The 20,079-nt window shown below is 41.0% G+C and overlaps 1 protein-coding gene across 1 annotated transcript in view; it reads right to left on the bottom strand.

Moving 5' to 3' along the window:
• Nucleotides 1–236: 236 nt before the first annotated feature.
• LOC121515710 (alpha-1,3-mannosyl-glycoprotein 4-beta-N-acetylglucosaminyltransferase C-like) overlaps nucleotides 237–20,079 on the bottom strand; it is a 47,077-nt gene continuing 27,234 nt past the window's right edge. Inside the window, 4 exon segments of the mRNA XM_041796628.1 lie at nucleotides 237–1,405; nucleotides 1,494–1,641; nucleotides 1,718–1,828; nucleotides 1,830–1,860. Coding sequence (XP_041652562.1) covers nucleotides 237–1,405; nucleotides 1,494–1,641; nucleotides 1,718–1,828; nucleotides 1,830–1,860 — 1,459 coding nt within the window.

Here is a 20,079-nt window from a genome sequence, read left to right as displayed (position 1 = left end):
TAATTTGACAGATTTTCGTTTTAGGAAAATGAGCATGAGTATAAAGGCTTCATACTGTACATTTTGGTCATTTTAATACATCTCATTTGACTTTGCAGTAGAGATATGCAAACAATCCAAGAAAATATGGACTGCTTTGAATCCCAGACACATATATCCTAGAAATAGTTCAAAATGAACTCATAGCATCCAGAGTGAACACTGTACAAACAGCAGATGATTTAAAAAGCGTCTGTTTACTTCTTAAACAGGCTGACAGGCTGTGTGGTCCATAAACTGATAGTTCTTATGATGAGCCACTCTTTCTGACTGGCAGTGATGACTATCCGCACACACTCGATGTCAAAGCTGATCTTATGGTCAACTTTGTTAACCTCAATACTTCCACCTTTAAACTCTCCTAATGTGATGTAAGATGTGCACTGGCGCCCCTGCTTAGTTTCCACAGATTTGTGTCCTACTTCCAGAGCTCCATGGTGGAGAATGTCATTCTGCCTGTCCTCTGTGCCCGTCACAATCTTTATTCTGCTGATTTTAGTTGATTTATTAAAGATTATGACAAAGAAGTCTCCGGTGCACGGAGGCTTCCCCCAGAAATACTCATCAACGATGCTGCTGTACGCCTTGGTGGCATCGTAGTTCTCAAAGACGTTGATGTTTGTGTAAAGGCTGGCAGGAGGGTTGTCAGGAATGTCGATGGAGTCTTCCTCGAAGTCGTCGTCCTTCAGCTTGTTCTCAGCTCCTTTGTAAGACGAGTAGTAGCCCATGTGCTGGAACAGCGAGGGCTTGAAGCGGATCACATCCTTCTGGGCCAGCAGACCCCTGAAGTGTATGAGGAGCCAGTCGCAGGGCATCTCCTGGTAGAACATGAGGAGGAAGTGAGCCAGGCGAGGCAGGTCTCTGGAGTGGTACAGCTTCCCGATGTAGCCCAGCTTGGAGAACTCCAGCATCACCCAGTAGGAGCCGTCTCTGGAGGTGATGACTTTCTTCAGAGCTGTCAGGAAGTTCCTGGAGCAGCGGACGTCGTCCTCTAACATCATGTAGAAGTGAGAGAGGTTCGTGCAGAAGTTCAGGAGGAAAGCGTAGTCCACGTTCTGCTTGGAGCGGAAACGGACCCGGTCTTCTGGGTCATTGTAGTTCCTTTTTAACCCGTCTAGAGATGGATAATACTCCTCTGGAGTGTGGATCACAAGGAGGCGTCCAGCTATGATGTGATGTGCAAACTTCCTGGTAATTTCCTGCACCAGGTTTTCACACCAGACCAGGTCAAAGTCTGCCAGGTGGACCACAACCACGATCTCTTTGAGCTCCTCATAACTGGACTGATCGAAGATGGATTTGATCGTCTCAAGAAGATAATTCCCTTTTTTCCTCTTGACAGATGACAGACCAATGGTGAGATACTCTGTGGACAGAGAAAGAACAAGAAAACTTCAGTGTTTCGAGTGTTTGTGATAAAACAGCCACAGCACCAGCTTCGCAGAAATGCCTACTTTTGCGAGGTAAAGGGATTCCAGCGAGGTAGCGATACGTCACATTGATAGTCCCAGAGAAATTGGACAGATCTCTAAATGTGTGGACGTATCTGTCCGAGTTTACAGGATGCATCAGTGACTCTCCCAGCTGTCTTTTCTCAGCCTCCTGAAATCACAGAAACACAGAGTGTTAGAGCAGCATAGTCACGAAGCTTCGTTCTTTCAGAGTCGAGCAGTCTTACCAGCACATATCCATCATCCATGTAGAGGTTGAAGAAGAGAAGAAAGGTGATGAGGAAGCCGAGGAAGGGCAGCATGGAGCGTTTCCTGAAACACCTCATCTTATCCACGGACTTCCACATCAGCCTCAAGATCACGTCTCTCACTGCAGAGGAACAGAGAGAACAAAGTTTACCATCAGAGGGGATGCATGTGCACACGACTGCATCTTTCTCAGCTCAGTCCTTGTTGACGTTTGTGTTATAACTAGAGCTGTCAGCATAAATGCTATAATCATAATGTGAGCATGGTCTTTAAGTAGTGCAATAATCTGATTAATCACATGCTTTATTGTCTCTTTCAGCACCCTTTTTTAAACCAGTACAGAGACTCCCTGCAGCCACAGAGATGAAACATGAGTCCAGCACTGCTCCTTAATGTCTAATTTCACTTTAACCCTTTTACACCATTTTCAAAACCTTCTGTAGCAGGCAACATCAAGTGCCATACATCCTTTTGATAAAGACATTTTACATCTTCCCGCTCTCAGAAGGAGGAATTTATCAGAAATTGTACAAAAAAATTACGAATGGAAATTTTGAGCTGTGTTTACTTTGAGCTGGGACATAACCAAGGAAGTTTGCTTTTTTTTGTTCACACATCTATAAATTGATTGTTTAGACATTTTTTGTTCATATCTGATCTTTTCTTAGTAAATTACAACCATTTATTGAGATCTTTTCCCTCTAAAAAGCAGGGGTGAATCAAAAATCTGAGTGACATAAGCAGGTTGTTCTTGCTCCAGACCCTCCAATGTGGCTGAGTTAAACTTGCAAAGAAGAGTGCAGAGCGTTCCAGTGCTCAGTGCAGAGTCTCTGTGCTTTAAGAGAGACGTTTTACTCTGTTTTGAAGCATTTTTAGATGATAAACGGTTCAAAAGCTATCAAACATGTTAGTTAGACTCTGGGACTTAAAAACTCACAGACAGCTCAGTGGACAAGTCTGTCATCAAACATTTACATTTTTACCATTCACTTATTTCCTTTTCAATCTATAACAGGTTCCTTTTTCTGTGGTTGAGTTCATGCCATCATTTTTTTGGTTGTCCTTCAAAATAAAATTGGGTCTGTTTTCAAAAGGAAGTCAGTTACCCTTTAGTTTAAGACAGGACAAAAATCCAAAATGAAACAAAACAGATTTATACTCGAAAAAGTGGAATTTAATTCTTTTAATACAAGCCCTATTTTAGTTTTTGTTTTTTAAACCATGTGAGTATGGATAAGTTCTGTTCCTAGTCACAATCTCTGTTTTTATTTTGATTTTTTCAGAGAAAAAAAACAGTCTCCTCAGCTGCAAAATGTCTTTTTTTGCCACTGTAAACATTTTGGCTATTTTAGCTCCAATTTTTAGTCTCGATCTTAGATTTTATTTCAAAGTAGCGAGAGATCAATGCCAAGAATAGTAAGGACAACTTCTCTAAGTACTAATATATTTAAGATTTATCTAACCAGGAACGTGTCATTACGAAATCCTTTTCTGAGCCCAAACAGCAGCACATTAACAGTTAGACACACAACACAAAACATTTACCAGCTCAAATCTGAGTCACACAGCAGAACTTCATTAGTCATAGCATCTACAACCTCATGGATCTCCATCCAACACCTTTATTTTACTTCTAGAAGACCTTAAGAGACCGGCCCTCACACACTGTTTTCCTGCAGTAGATTCCAGGCTGCAGGAGCAGTGAAGCTGAAACTCCTTTCACCCATTTCAAGCTGCACTTTGGGAACAGATAGCAAAAGTAAGCCTTGTGAATGAGTCACAGAGTAAAGACTGATGCTTCCAGCACTTTCCACATGAATAAACTCACACAAGCATGACAGAGGCTGGCATAGTAGTCTTATAAAAAGGATCTGCCATTGATTTCTCCTGAGAGAGGTCAATGAGGGCCAATCAGATCATACAGAGTACAGTGATGAGGGAAAGCCTTGAAATGAAATATTAGCCTCATTGATAAAGACTAAAGATGTAAGGTATGAGGAAGATGTATGCATGTAGAAAATAGTTGATCAGAGGCTTTAGTGGCAGAAAAATATAAACAGGTGACAACTTGAAGTTCTTCACAGGTTGCTTACTAGGAAGCTTCAATGAAAAAAAGAAAAATCAATTTTGAATTAGAGTGCAGAGAATTTCTAAAAGAGTAAACATTATCCACCATGTTCACATGATAACTCATGAACCATCAGAGAGATGTGACAATGATGACCACAATCTGATATCAGAATTTAATGTTGTTTCATTGCATTTTGGTCCTTTTGATATTAAACAAGAATAAAAAAAATGCTTTGACCTAACTCAATTCAAAGAACTTGGGATGCTGTATAAAGTGTAAATAAAAACAGAATGCAATGATGAATGACACTGAATGACACAATGATCTCACTCCTTACATAAATGCTGTCGACGAGTATGTATCAGGAGCTCGAAGGGTGGTCCCATTTCATCGACAGAGATTTCCCACTAAACCTTGTGACTCTGTTTAAAGGGGTCGGGGTAAAAGTTAGAAATGGGACTGGGTTATTAGTGGGGATGCTGGGCATCCACACTATTGATATCTGCGTCTGCCATTTTGTTTATTTTTCTTCCTCTGAGCCAGCTATCTCCTCCTTCAAACTTTGTCTTATCGACACCTTTTAAACTTTAAAAAATTCAGTTTCTTCGTCATTCGACTGCTGTAACTTTTCTCATGTCTAACGTTTATCATTTTTAAAATATAGCTATTTTCATGCAATTTTCGGCTATTACTCTGCTCTTTCAGCCATTGAATGCAATTTTCAGCTACTTTTAGGACAAAATTAAGCTATTTTCATGCTATTTTTAGCTATTTTTAGGCTATTTTCAGCTATTTTTAGGCTATTTTCAGCTTTTTTTGGGCTACTTTTGTTACTTTTTTCCTTTTTGAGCCGTTGAATGCCATTTTCAGCTACTTTTTTGCCATTTCATGCTATTTTATGCTATGTTTATGCTATGTTCAGCAGTTCTTCCACAATTCAGCTCTCAGCATCCCCACGCAATTTCAGCCGAAATTGCAAATTTGATCTAGTTTTTGTCAGTAAAGTCCAGACTGAGGAAGTTATGACACAAATTGACTACAAGCACTGAATGGAATCATGATTTATTCAGTTAAAATGTTGAAAAAAATCCCTTTAATGTAAAAATATTGATTCATGCAGCTTTAATTAAAATAGTCATTAGTTGCCGCCCTGAGGTCTCAATCATAGCGGCGTATGAAAACCATCTTTAATGAGAACTCAGGATGACAGATGTGGCTGATGGCTCTGATACAGACATACATACACAGATCTAAAGGTTAATCATCGGATTAAGAAAGAAAGATCCAAAGATGGATCAGTTTAGTCGTCAATCTCACTTTTCACCGGGGGAAATGTGACTCGTCTGTTCAAACCAGAGGATGTTTGAAACTCAACAAACACAGCTGGCTCCTCCTGATACAAAACAAACCCTTCCACTTCTCCTCTGTGTGATATTTACCCAAACTGTTGACGATTTTCCCAAATAAAAAAAAATACTCTGCTCACTTTCTGTCCTATTTGGCTCCTCATCTAAAAAAGCAACTGTTCCCATGACACTTTCCCTAATTCTGACGTTGCGTAACACAAGAACGCCGCCGCCTTGAATGTGAGAATCGGCAGAGTTCCCCTGTGACAAGGACAATCTCTGCATAGGCCCGCATGCCTGCCGCCGGGCCCAATAACTCAATAAACAACTTATTATTCATTGTGTTATTCATCGCTCCAGTTCCATTTTAGGGGGAAGAAAACATCTGCCATCTGCCAGAGAAGTGAGCCATTTTGTGTTTCTGTCACAGAAAAAAAAAAAAAAGCTCCACCTGAGAGACGGCGAGAGTAAGTGGAAACTCAGTGACAGCTGTGAGTCAATATTATGAAAGTCCTCACCAAAAAAAAGCCCCTCCACACTCACGCAAACTCCATTACCGGAGACGGCAGCCTGAGAAATCAGATAGTGAGGCGATGAAAGAATATCTAACAAGGCGAAATAATGGCCACATGCCTTCTCTGCAGGAAAATACTGCAAAGAAATTAGATTTTTGTTTGCCTTCTGTGAGTGAATGTAAACAACAAACAAGCCTCCCATAGGTCACGTAGATTTATATGGAAATGAAGGTACGGCTATGAATAAATAAGCACCATTTGTTGGGTCTATTTGCTTTTGTTTGCAATGCTTCTCTGCCAAGTTGTTGTTTTTTCTGCAGCAAATTATCAGCGTGTGTGTGCTTGGCGAGCTCATTTCTGCGACTGGAGTCATTTTAGATTAGAGCTGGTAAAATAATAACAGGTAGAGGAGAATAGCAATGAGTTTCAGCTCTGGAGAGTGTTATATGTCCTATAGGAGCACTTATCTTTACTCACACATTAATAACACACTCTATAGAGCAGAGGAGGTCTGTGCCGTCCACTAATCTTTATGTTTTATGGCTCAAACTCGTCACATTAAAACAGTACTTAACACTAGTACAACTGAGGTTTGAAGGTAACTCTGAAGAAGAGAAATTAAGCTGAATTCAATACACAAAAAAAGCCATGTAACAGTCTGATAGGTCTTCTATATCTGTAACTAAACAGATTTCAGTCAGAAACACTCTCGTCATACATTTTACTTTTATTGTAAAATGGATATATATTTGACTTTCCAGGGATTGCATGGCTAGAAACCCCCATATGGATGGATACTTTACAAATAATGTGTCCTGAATACAATAAAATTCAAAAGATATTAACCCATAGTAGCATGGATGTCAATATGAAGGTGCAACAAGCTTTATGCTATAAAGGAGGAGGCTGGGGTGGAGGAGGTTAAGCTTCACCCACAGCAGCATGCAGTTGTATTAGCATTAATAACCAAGGGTTAGTGAAAACTACGTCATATTTAAATACACCACTGAGTTGAGAGAAAGAGCTGTGATTGGCTGTGGGAGCTAGGAGGCAACAATTGGGATCAGCTGGTCACCAGCTGATCAGGGATGGGTGTATAACTACCCTGTCCTGCATGAACTAACACTGAGTTTCATTTAGTACAAACTTGAGGATAAAGTAAGTTTAAAGGTCACATATTTTACCCTTTTTAAGACAAGTTTATATTGGTCTCAGAGGTCCCAAAAACAGTTTGTTGCTGAGAAAACACTCCAGTATTGGATTTTTCCATGTCTAAAAACCCCTCTGTTTCAGCCCTGCTCAGAATGAGCTGTTTCTGTGTCTGTGGCTTTAAATGTTAAAGAGTTGTCTGACTCCGCCCCTCGCAGGAAATGGATTTGGCTCAATGGATGGGGCCCTCCTGATCCTCCCCTCAGCTGGCAGAACTGTCTTCCAAGAAAGCCGTTCTTTGTTCTTCTTTTAACAAAGAAATGTCTTCAAGTTCTGATAAAACTGATGCTATAGCAGCATCCACGCTGATGTCTTCCACCATAATTGCACCGGCCTCTTGTTGCTGCTTGCTTACGTCACGACTTCGCTGTGCCCGAGAGTACTGCCCTCGACGCTGATTGGTCCTGTCACTTTCTCACCAGGCCCAAACTGTAAAGACAGGAGCCTTGCGAGATGGATTTGCCAGTGAGAAACACGAAAACGGGCTTATCCATCTGCTTTGCAAGGTTATGGTGAAATGGGATTTCATAAGTAGCAGAAATGGGTTGGAAGAGGCAAAAACCAGGAAAAAGTGTCAAAAATAGAAAAAAACAGTCACAAGAATGGGTTAAAGTGGCAAAAAATGGCATATAAAGTGGTAGGAAAGGAATAACAATGGCAGAAATTGATGTACAGTGGGAAAAAAATGGTGGAAAATTTGCTGAAATGTGGTGTAAAAAAAGTGGTTTTGGGTTAACTGAGGCAGAAAAACAGGCAAAAATGGGCACAAATTGACTAAAATTGGAAAATATCGGTGGCAAAATTAGGTGGAAAAAATGAAAAAGTAGCACAAATAAATATTTTCTACAATGGAATCCAATAACAGTTTGATTCACTTTTCAGCTCCAAAATGAAGGAACTGTAAGCCAGGATGCTGGAACCAATGCTACTGATCAAACACACATGTTTTAAACCATCAATAAATCACAACTGGGGAGGCCCCAGTCTTTGGGTTTGTCAGGGGCCCAGCCAAAACTGTGGGCAGGCCCGTGTGCACACACTGCTCTCTTGGTCAAACGAACCAAACCGTCTGAACACCTACAACCTCTGCCCGCTAGGGGCGCTGTCGCCCCAAACAAACGGCGACCAAGAAGAAAAGAAGGCGTAGAAGAAGACGAAACTCCTCTGGCCGGTCTTTTCTTCCACAGAAACAATAAAAAAACACAGAATTTACACAGTCTTGTGGTTTCTGCTCTTGCACTGGGGCATTATGAGCAGCCAGCGAGGCGGTGAGCTGTCAAGCATGTCCGTTTTCACATGAGACAAATAAATCAGCACCGAGTATGACGTGTTGCTATGGCTACAAAGACGCCAAGTGAGGTACCGACATATATTTGAGTGTATTAAATCAAATATAAATCCATGTATCATTACCCTTTATGCCACTTCCAGCCTTTGGTTAACAAGTTGGTCCGCTTTGCTTCCACACCTTAAACGAACCACACCAGGGTTCGTTTGGAAGTGGACCGAGACCCCCTGTTTTCAAACACACCAGAGTCCACTTGTTTGGTTTGTGTGAGCTTTCACACCACTCCAAACAAACCGGACTATCTGGAAAAACGGACCAGAGTTTGTTTAAAGCGGACCAAACAGCTCTGGTGTAAATGCACTCTGCATGACCATCTTCTCATTTTACATTTAACTAATTTTACACACATATTTTCCTAAAAAATGGTTAATTATACTATTTGAAATAATTTAAAAAATATTCTGATTTTTTTTAAGGAATCAGGCAACCGCCTCTCAGTGTCCCCCAAGGGGTCTGGACCCCCATGTTGAGAACCACAGCCTTAGACTATCAGCGGCAGTCACACTGTCAGTCACACATCTGAAAGTGTATTATTTTTTCTTCCCCTATTAGGTGACAGAAATTGTAACTGATCCAATTTACCAAGTACATCTTTTTTACACCATAATGATTAATTTTGTAATGATCCACAGATCCATCCGGATACAGCGTGCGCAGACGAGGGCTGGGAGTGGTTACCCAAACAGGAAGCAGATCAACTGTTGCTTCAGCAGCTTCCACATCAAGCTTTAATTTGGTGCATGTTTTATCTCTCCTTGTGATTTGAGATTTCTAGGCCCCGATAAGAATAAAAACATAACTCTGTGATTTCAACAAGTCCTCATATGATGACAGTATTGGTGAGTATTAAGTACTTGTCCTTAGTATCGGTGCATGCCTAATTAGTATGATATCAAAGTTAAGAGTCTGATTAAGCATGCACAAACATCTGAATGAAAACTACAGCTCAGAACTATTTGAAAACCTTATAACTGTGCCCTCATAAACACCTGCAGGTATTTTTAGAAACCATGAATGTAGAAGTGCAGAGCACAGTGGGGGTCCTAGCAGCCAACATTTAGATCCATTCACACTCGCACAAGTGCTGGAGTCACAAAAAACATTTAGTAAAACCACACAAGGAAAGAAAACAAGACTCAAGGGTCTTTTTGCACAGCCGTCCTAAGAATCCACACACATGCTCAAACAAATCCTATAGATTCTTCACTTAGAGATGTCAGGGGGAAGTGCTAAATAACACAACCTTTAAAGTTGTCCACTGATGCAATGCTGCGAAATAATTGAGTGTAGTGCAAATATACCTCGAGTAGTGCAGCTGGGATACATGTAAACAAGCTTTTTATTTCCTCCTGAAACAATAGACAAAAGCAGAAAAGTACTTCAAACAAAATCACCTCGACATTTTCAAGAGGGTTACTTTTCAAACTTCTGAGAGCTCCTCCAACTGTTCTCATAATGTGAGTAGAACTACTCCTGATGAGTAAAGTGGTCTTTAAGTGTTAAATGAGTGGAGAGCTGCTTAAAAGCTTTGGCATCAGACTTAATCTGGGGTTTTGCAGGATCATCTGATATGGATGTTTCAGCTCAGAAAACCTCTGAGACGAAGGTAACAGCAGAAACCACAGCTGTGTTGGAAATCTCTTTAGCTGTGTGGATTCTGCTCATTCAAGGATGTTCCTTTGTATTGAAAACAGATCCTGGAATTAAATCAGAATTAAAAGCAAGAAAAGTCAGTTTGAGCAGAATGTAGAAAATGTTACAGTAGTTTAAAGTAACATTATTTAGTTCAGTGCACCTTGGTGCCCACTGATGGTCTCTATGCACAACTGCACTGCCATGAAACACACACGGCGCTGTTCCCCCTCTCCTTGTAGAAATCATACATGGTGTCAAACAATGGTGGCGACGCGAGAAGCCAAAGAACTGACTGACAAGGTTCTGAAGGAATATGTCTGCACTCTGAGAAAGTAAGACTCTGCTAGCGTCTACAGCCTGTTACTGAAAAACTGTTTGCATGTGGAGGTACAATGCTGATTTCCTTTGTTTTTGCATATTTGTCACACTTACATGTTTCAGATCATCAAACATATTGTAATATCAGACAAAGATAATCTGAGTAAATACAAAATGCAGTTTTTAAATGATGATTGGGAATAACTCCATCCAATAATAATAATATTTAACATTAAGACATAAAAGAGCCACAAATATCACAAAACAGTCACATGTGGCTCCAGAGCCACACGCTGAGTATCACTGGTCTAGACTTTGACTAGGCCTCTCCAAAAGTCATCGAGATGTGAGACGAATCTTTGTGTTCTTTTTGGCCAGCAGTGGTTTTGGCCTTGGAACTCTCCTATGGATGTTGTTTTTGCCCAGTCTCTTTCTTATTGTTGAATCAGGGTAAAGGCTTGCAGGTCTTTAAATGTTATTCTGGGTTCTTTTGGGACTTCCTGGATGAGTCGTCAATGCACTCTTGGAGTCATTTTGGTCGGCCTGCCACTCCTGGGAAGGTTCATCACTGTTCTAAGTTTTGCCCATTTGTGGATAATGGCTCACAACATGGTTTGGTGGAGTCCCAAACAGTTCAACCTTTGTTTCACCAGACCAGAGAATCTTGTTTCTAACAGTCTGAGAGTCCTACGGGTGCTTTTACACAAACTCTAAGAGGGCTTTCATGTGTTGGAGGCCTTAGAAATGGCTTCATAGTCCTGTCCAGACTGATAGATGTTAGTGACTTCGTTCCTCACCTGTTCTTGTATTCATTTTAGTTGCAGCATTGTTGCTTTTGAAGATCTTTTAGCCTACTCCACTTTGTCAGACAGGTTCTATTTAAGGGATTTTTGATTCAACAGGTCTGGCAAGAATCTGGCCTGGGTGTGAGTAGTGAAACTGAAATCAACTTTCCAAAAAACATGGGGTTAATCACAGTAGGGTGACTCTTTCACAGGGCCAGAGGCTTGGATGGCTTTATTCCTCTACTAAATGAAATTGTCATTTAAAAATTGACTTTTTGACTTACTTTGGTTAAACATAAGAATCAGGAAGGGTGCAAAAATTTTTGCACGGCCTGTCTTATGGAAGAACCACAGCCCACTGCCAAAGTTACACAGAGCTAAAAACAGATGATGTCATTATGCCATAAGATGAACTTTCAAACTATTATTTTAGGGTGGAAAAGTTACATGACTCATTTCTAGAGGCTGATTTGTATACAAAATACATCAACTGCAAAAAACAGAGTGTGGAAATGAATGAATAAGACTTTAAATTCATCAATGCGCCCTTCAGTAAATTGCTCACTCCCCATTCATCTCAGTAGCATGGTCTCCACCAAAAAGAAGGCCCTGCTGGTTATACTGGGAGGCTCCCCGATGAGAATGCTTCATAAAACGCTGAAATGCAGCCTGCTTTCTCAGCAGAAACACCTTCCCTGAATACATTAAGCGATAAAGAAGATGGATGGGAAACATGTTGCTGCAGAGACGCGGCGCTGAGAGACTCCTCAGTGATGTATCTACATGACAGCTGGCTCACATCACCGGCTCCATGAACGCGGATGATTAAATGCGGTTAACACGGTTTCCACAGGTTGGCCATGTGGTGACTGTTTTTCCATCCCACACCTGCTGTGAGCTCTGCCTTCTCATCCATCTAGGAACTCATTTAGCCATATTTTCCAGCACAGAGGACTTTTATGTCCTGTACAACTCTGAGGCAGAGTGCATGAGAGGTCATCTCAGTAAAAGAAGGCTTGAATGCTTATAAAGATCAGAATGCACCAAAACATGCAGAAGGAAGGTCATTTATGGAAGTGGACTGCTGCCACCAGTCAAAACAGAGGGCGTCACAGCTGACAATGATATCAGAGCAGAAACCAAACCATGAGGTCAAAGGAACAGCATGCAGAGCTCAGAGACAGGATTGTTGCAAGGAACAGATCTGGGGGAGACTATATCTTTTTTTTTGCTGCAGTGAAGGTTCCCAAGAGCATGGTGGCCTCCATAAAGTTTGGCCCATACCAGACTCTTCTAAGAGCTGCTCACCCAGCCAAACAGAGCAGTCAGGGTAGAAGGGCCTTAGAAAGAAGGTGACCAAGAACCTGATGCTCACTCTGACTGAGCCCCAGAGATCCTGTTTGGAGATAGGACAAAATCCAAAAGGCCAACCATCACTGCGGCCCTCCACTGACCTGGGCTTTATGGCAGACGGGACAGATGGAAGCCTCTCCTTAGTGCAAAACATGAAAGCCCACTTGGAGTTTGCATAAAAGCACCTGAAGGACTCTCAGACTGTGAGAAACAAGATTCTCTGGTCTGATGAAACCAAGACTGAACTGTTCGGACTAAATTCCAGACATAATGTTTGGAGGAAACCAGGCACCACTCATCACCTGCCCAATAGCATCTTAGCAGTGAAGCATGGTGGTGGCAGCATCATGCTGTGGGGGTGTTTCTCAGCAGCAGGGACTTGGAGACTGGTTAGCTACAACTGTGCTAATTTAGTTTTTATGCACTTTAAGATATGCTTGGTTAACATGTGACCAAAGCTATTATTTACAGAATTTATTTTTATTTTTTTCAATCTATTTATTTTATTTTTATTCAAGTAAAAAAAAAAGTTTCTACTACTTCAGGTTATGTTCAAATACAGCTCTGTTGTTGTGATTTTATGCACTTTTTGATGTGTTTTTGTCATGTTGCCAAGTTTAAAAGGGAGACCACGAATAAAAAGTGCACATTTTTCATCAGATTGATCTGTATTGGTTCAAATTTTGACATTACCAGCTACTCACTGGGCGCCAAACATCAAACATGTCTGGCCCAACTACATTTCTTGATTTTAAATTTTGCCCTGTTGAATTTTTAATTGAATAGCCCTGGACTAGAGTACAGAGATAAAATGAAAACCTGTTCTGCAGCACTCAGGACCGCAGACTGGGCTGAAGGCTCACCTTCCAACATGACAATGACCTTAAGCACACAGACAACTGTGTGAATGTCCTAGAGAGGCCCAGCCTGACCCCTGAGTTGAACCCTATCATAAAGATGTCTGTCCACTGACCGGTGCCATCCAACCTGACTGAATGTGAGAGGATTTACAAAGAAAAATGGTAGAAAGTTCCCCAATCCAGGTGTGCAAAACTCATATTCTAAAAGACTGGAGGCTGCCAAAGGTGCTTCAACTAAGTGCTGAGGAAAGGGTCTGAGTACCTATGTCAATGTGATATATTGTTTGTTTGTTTTTTTAAATTTTAAATACTTTGAATAATGTGTAAAATCCTGTTTTCACTCGCCCTGATGGGGTTCTGAGAGTAGATTAAGAACTTTTAAACGCCTAACATGGTTGATAAATTCGCATGTGTAATGTAAACCGCTGCGTCACTACTCTAGCAGGATTTGGTTCCACTTTTCACCACTTTTCTTCCTCTTCAGGTCATCACCGTACATTTAAAGAAAAAAGGAATTACAACACTGTTTGCCATTGCTGTTTAGTGCTGGTTTGACTAGAAACACTCCTCAGTGAGGACAAGTCACAGGTGGAGGAGGGCAGAGTGAGGCCGAAAGCTCACCTACCGTAGTATGGCTAGTAGATGTGCATTAAGAAAATGTACACATTGTGCACTTTGCTGAATGAAATAGGAATCTTCACACAGGAGGATGGCCGTTAAACCTTTTCTGTTGTGCTAAAGAGACAGCAGCGAAAACAAAGCGTTTCAGACGAAGGTTAAAATAAGGGTTTTTCAGGACGCCAGTGTGAGAAACATGAGGAGTTTTTTGAACTGTAAACCATGTAATGCTACTACGTGGGTATCAGAGAGATGGTGTAAAGCCTTGAAAAAAGGCATAATACCCCCACTTTAAAGGATTCTTCACTATTGGGAGATAGGGCTAATGGCGGAGGTCTGTGCTCTCCAAGTGCTTTTCCAGAGTTACTATGGTTTAGTGATGGGTTGCTCATGAACGAGCCGGTTCAAAGAGTCGGCTCTTTAATGTGAACGAGAAGATTATCAGAATGATCTTTTCTACATACGATTACACAGGCACATCTCGCATTAGGGGCAGTTAAAAAAATTGAGTACAGTTGGACTAAAATACCAACACAAGTATCAATCATATGTCATGATATCGCTAAATCTGGCAGGTCAAATGAATACAACTGGTACCTGAATGAAGAGCCATTTGGGGGCAGAAAGAGTCAGCTCTTCTTGTTGAGCTGCACCAAATGATCCGGATCTCTGAAAAGAGCCGAAATTCCCATCACTACTATGGTTAAATTAAATTTACTTGCATTATTTTGCAGCGCTGGACTACAACATTTGGACATTTTTAAGGGAGGAGCAGGGCCGACCCCAGTATTTTACTCTATTTGATACAAATTTCAGTGTATTAGCGACTCATTTAGTCGCTTTTGATCCAATAATGACAATAATTACAGAGAAAAAATAAATACAAACACTCTTTTCATGGCAGGTTTTGTCAAAGGCCCCTCCCTACTGTGGGCCAGTTAATCAGTACCCCTTTTCCCCCCTGTGCTATGCCCATGCGTCCATGTACTGGTGTGGTTTATTTTCCAGATTTTTTAAGTATTTCATGACACATCCTTTTGAATGATAAACTCTTGCTTTGAAAACTGTTGGAAATATCTAAGGCAAGGTTAGTTCTCAACTTAGAATATGCATAACACAGGATTACAATTTTCAATTTATTCAGACATTCCAGAGGGAAAATGAAACATTTTGCACCTTTAACCCACTGAAGCCTGAAAACAGAAATTATAGCCAGAAAAATTCTCATTTTTTGGAACTGAAATGTTTATTTCACTTTCAACTGAAATCTGAAAAAATCCAAATTTCCATAAAATTTAACATGTATATTTTTTGTATCTCATTTTAAACGTTTTTGGTAACTGATAATCCACTTGAGGGCATTTATACCATTTTAAGATTGTATTCAGAAGTTTTTTTTAGTAATTTATGATCATATTGATTAGAGGTATCATAAAAGTATGTATTAAATATGATACAACAGGCTTTAAGGGGTTAATATGAGGTATTAAAAGTGACTTTATTCTGGCTCAAGTCAACTTTGTACTTGGACTCCTATTTCATTCTTGTTTGTCCTGTTTAGTTCCTGCTATCCTCTGTAAACAGCATAAAATAAAGCCCTTCTCTCAGTGACCTTGTATAAGTAAAGCTGACTGAAGGAGTGATGTTCAAATGCCTTTTCTATTGGAAGTCCACTGCAGCCTGAACAATAATAATGATAATGCCTCTGCAGAAATATTCTTGCAGCTCGCTTTCAGAGTACTCAGATGTGCTCGGGAATCTGTGCCAAGAGCTTTTAATGTCTTTTTTTTTCAAATCCCCTCTAGTTTATGAACTTCACAGAGTCTTGTGGAACTCTGTGAATATAATTTAATATACAATGCGCGTCTTAGACACTATATCCAGCTATTATTCTTCATCTCCATCCTGCCTCGGCGGGCCTCGGGCTGAGAGCTAATGTGGGTCAAAGCACCGACTGCTGAGGAGAGCCCATCCTCATTACAGCCGCCACCACTGGGACTGCAAAAGCCTTTTGATGTTCGTCTTTGACCTGAAAGGTAAATACACTCAAGATGCAATTTACATGTAGTGCAGGCCTGCTGCTACAGAGCAGCATGCTTCAAAAATAGAGAATTATCTTCAGCTTAGGGCTAAACACTCCTTTAATCATGAAGGCTGAGCATCTGCACTTTGAAGGCAGCCGAGGTAATTGATTACAGAGATGTGAACCTTTAAACAATAGAAATGATAATAGGAAAGGTGCAGCTGAATAATGCAGCAGGTATATATTTTAACTGCTCTGAATACAGGAGTCAAGAGCAGCCTCTAATTACCGTACTCACTCGCAGTTCTTTAACGCTCTTATCTTTAGATCATAATTTCATTATTTTGCCTTCACAAGATAAAAATGTTTGTTTTCTCAGGATAACAACATAATTCGTCTCAAGTAAACAGCTTTTTCTTCTCCATATCATGAGATAATTATAGTAAATAGAAATGAGCGCCTGGTTGGTTTGATCTCACTTTTTTTGGTGCAGGATGGATTTAAACAGCGGTAAATAACAGCACAGTGTAGGTGCTCCAAGCTCCAGACACACATAGATCAGTGCTGTTTACTTTTAAATCTGAAGGAATCCTGGAAAAAGTGAGCTCATTAGTCATACACTATATGGACAAAAGTATTCAGCCATTGCACCAAAAGGGACTGTAAGACATTGTACCCAAACACATGTACTTTAAAATGGAGCTGGCACACCTTATGTAACAGCCTATGCTCTTTTTTAGAAGGCTTTACACAAGACTTTGGAGTGTTTCTGTAGGAATTTGTGTCCATTCACTCTGAAGAGCATTCATGAGGTCAGGCACTGATGTTGGACAAGGTCAGGGCTCTGTGTGGGTCAGTCAAGTTCTCCCACACCAAACTCAACGATGTCTTTATAGCCCCTGCTTTCTGCACTGGGGCACAGTCATGTTGGAATAGAAAAGGGTCTTTCCGAACTGTTGCCACAGAGTTGGAAGCATAGCATTGCCGAAAATGTCTTGGTATGCTGAAGCATTAAGACTGGCCTCCACTGGAGATGAGAGAGCTAGCCCAGACCCTGAAACACAGCCCCATACCATTATCCCTCCAGCTGTGGATTCTAGGCATATATCTATAGGAAATAAGATATTCGGCAATACACTGCCTGGGCAAAAAAAAAGTCGCCACCAAAAAAAGGTCACACACTCTAATATTTTGTTGGACCACCTTTAGCTTTGATTACAGCACGCATTTATTTCCATCCAGTGTTGCATTAATTTTAATATTGTTGATGGGAGAGTCTGACCACTGTGCAAAGCCTTCTCCAGCAAATCCCAAAGATTCTCATTGGGGTTAAGGTCTGGACTCCGTGGTGTTGCCAGCTGAAAGATAATTGCCCATGCAGTAATTATCCATTAGGAGGCTCATACCTGTTTGCTTAGTTAAATCAAGGTGGCGACTTTTTTTTTGGCCAGGCAGTGTATAAACTATATATATTATCGTATATTAATTTTAACATGCATACAGATATGTCAAATAGGATATGGACATGAGGTTAGAAAAGACACACACATTGATGACACACACATCTGCATGACATGCACACAGAGACATGCAGACTCCCTCTTACAGTGATTGTAAGGGGATTTTTGAAAACATTAAGTACAGCTAGGTCGAGTAGATCTGCCAAAAGTTAGATCTGTGGTGTGAGACACATGGGGCCGTGTTTCCCAAAGTTCAGTTCCAGTAAAGGAAGAGTTGGATTCCAAAGAACACATCAGTGAAATGCTTTCCAGGTGTCCGTGTGCTATTCTAACTGTGACATTAATGTTCAGAAGGTAAGTCAGAAGCAGAATGAAGGAGAAGCTGGGATGGAGGAGGGCTGCAAGAGCATCTTTCAGAGAGGGGCAGGGCGTAGCCAGGCAAGAGCAGATTAAAAAAGACACTATTAGAGTCATATTTCAATGGTGTGCTTAGAGCAAATCAGCTGGCCATCAGCTGATGAAGGCCTGGGTGAGATCAGCTGATCCCAATTCTAGTAGCACTTGATTCTGTGGCTTGCCTGTACACTTTATGCTCGATTGGAGCAGGCCAAAAAAAATCGAAAGACAATCTTCCAGTCCAGAGGCTTGTATCCACAGATTCTGGCTTTAGGGATTAAAAGTGGCCACACCAAGAGGGAGCCATTTTCCTTACTTCCCTCTCATGTGATTTGGTACCGCTGGGTTTGGGGGGCACGGTAAAACCAAACTTCACTGTTGGTACATTGCAGTCAGGCAGGTAACACCCTCCCAGCATCAGCCAAACCCAGACTCACCTATCTGACTGCCAAACAGAGAAGCGTGATTTGTCATTCCACCGAACATATGCTTTACACTACTCCATCCACGGCTTGCATGCAGCTGCTCGGCCATGAAAACCCGTGCAATTCCTGTTGTACCGTTTTTACGTTATTGTCAGTGGAAGGTCAGAACTCTTCAGTTATGGAATCAGCAGATTGTTGGCGACTCTACACACCATGTGCCCTAAGCAATCGTTGACCCCGTGCTATGATTTGATGTGTTCCTCTGCTTCGTGGCTGAGTTTCTGTTGTTCCTAAACACTTCAGCTTTCTAATACTACCTCTTAGTTGACTGGAGCAGGGATGAAATTTCACAAACCTTGTTATTACAAAGGTAACATCCAAGCTTGAAGTCACTGAGCTCTTCAGAGCAGCCATTTAGGAGCTGAAATGTTTGTAAATGGAGACCGCATGGTGAGGTGATTAATTTTATACTCCTGTGACGATGCATGTGATTGAAACACCTGATTTAGATAATTACAGGTGCAATGTGCAGGTGTGATGTGAAAGAAAATGTCCTGGTTTCATTATAAGACTAAAAACTCCAGAAGAGCCACTTAGAGGACGTTCTGAGTCTGTTTCCTGAGCGTCTCTATCCAAGGTCAAATAAAAACCCTGAAACTCATTTAACAAGAGGAACACTCATATTTGGCCGATGTAGGAGGGGACATCAGGCCAGCAGTGTGAATGGATAGAGGGAGACATGCAGTTGGATATGTCATTAATTTAACAGAGAACACTGAGCTTGATTTCACAGCCTGAGCAGAAAAGCTTTTATTTGAAATTCAGCATCGGTCGGCACCCCAACACAGCTCCGCCTTTTGGCTCGTTTCCCAACCGTCTCTAAGCTTCCTGTCGTATGAATATGTAGGGCTGCTACGGTCGCAGGGAATCCATATGCAACACGGAATAACAATGACGCTTTCAAAAAATGCAATTAATCTCTTAGAAAATGGATACTCAGGGTCTCTAATGAGATGCCATTTTAATAAGCCTGTGTGTTGAACAACAAAGCCATCGGGTAAACACTGTTGTTCATTTGCTTGTTGACAACCAGGCGGTCTGTGAACCTACATGGACCCTGCTGTGCTGAGGGGTCTTTGTGTTTCCGCGTAGAGAGAGCTATTGATTACGTGTCCTTGCTAAGACCTTCTGTGCTGTTTATTTAAACGTTTTTCAGCGGTAGGGTTTGAATGAGCTTTAATGATAAATTTGATTTTGCCCGAATAAGATTGACAAACATTCACAGTTCTGAGCGCTGGAGCCGTCTTTAACCTTGAGTCTTCTCTGTTTACACTGTAGTCACTGTGATTGGATTAATCTTCAAATAAATAAGACAGAGATTAAACCGAACAGGCTCTGATTCATGGAGGGATTCCGGGAACATCATACACAATGAGGCACTCACAATGAACGATTGATAAAAGAGGTTTTGGTTTGTTAAAAAACTTTCCAAACAAACCTTATGAAAGCACCTAAAAACATTTGGTTTTCAGAGTTCACTCGTGACCCTGACCGAACCACAGTCAGGCAAAATAACAACTCATAAACAACACTGAATTCAGTCTTTGACCACAGAAACTGCTGAAAAATCCATCAAACTTGGTAGGATAAACCTATTAAACTGTGTCTGATTTTCTTTTATAAAACAAAAGTAGGGATGCACAAGTTGAATTTTTGCCAAAACCTGCCAGGATGAAGTTAACAAATAATTTTGATATTTAACTGAAGTTCAGACTAAAACTTCAGCCCTTAAAGGTCACATATTTTACCCTTTTAAGACAAGTTTATATTGGTTTCAGAGGTCCCCAAAACATGCCTGTGAAGTCTGTTGCTGAAAAAATACTCCAGTATCGGATTTTTGCATGTCTAAAAACCCCTCCTGTTTCAGCCCTGCTCAGAACGAGGTGTTCCTGTGTCTGTGGCTTTAAATGTTACTGAG

The sequence above is a fragment of the Cheilinus undulatus genome, linkage group 9, assembly GCF_018320785.1.
Source record: "Cheilinus undulatus linkage group 9, ASM1832078v1, whole genome shotgun sequence".
NCBI lineage: Eukaryota > Metazoa > Chordata > Actinopteri > Labriformes > Labridae > Cheilinus > Cheilinus undulatus.
This window is presented reverse-complemented; position numbering and strand designations above follow the sequence as displayed.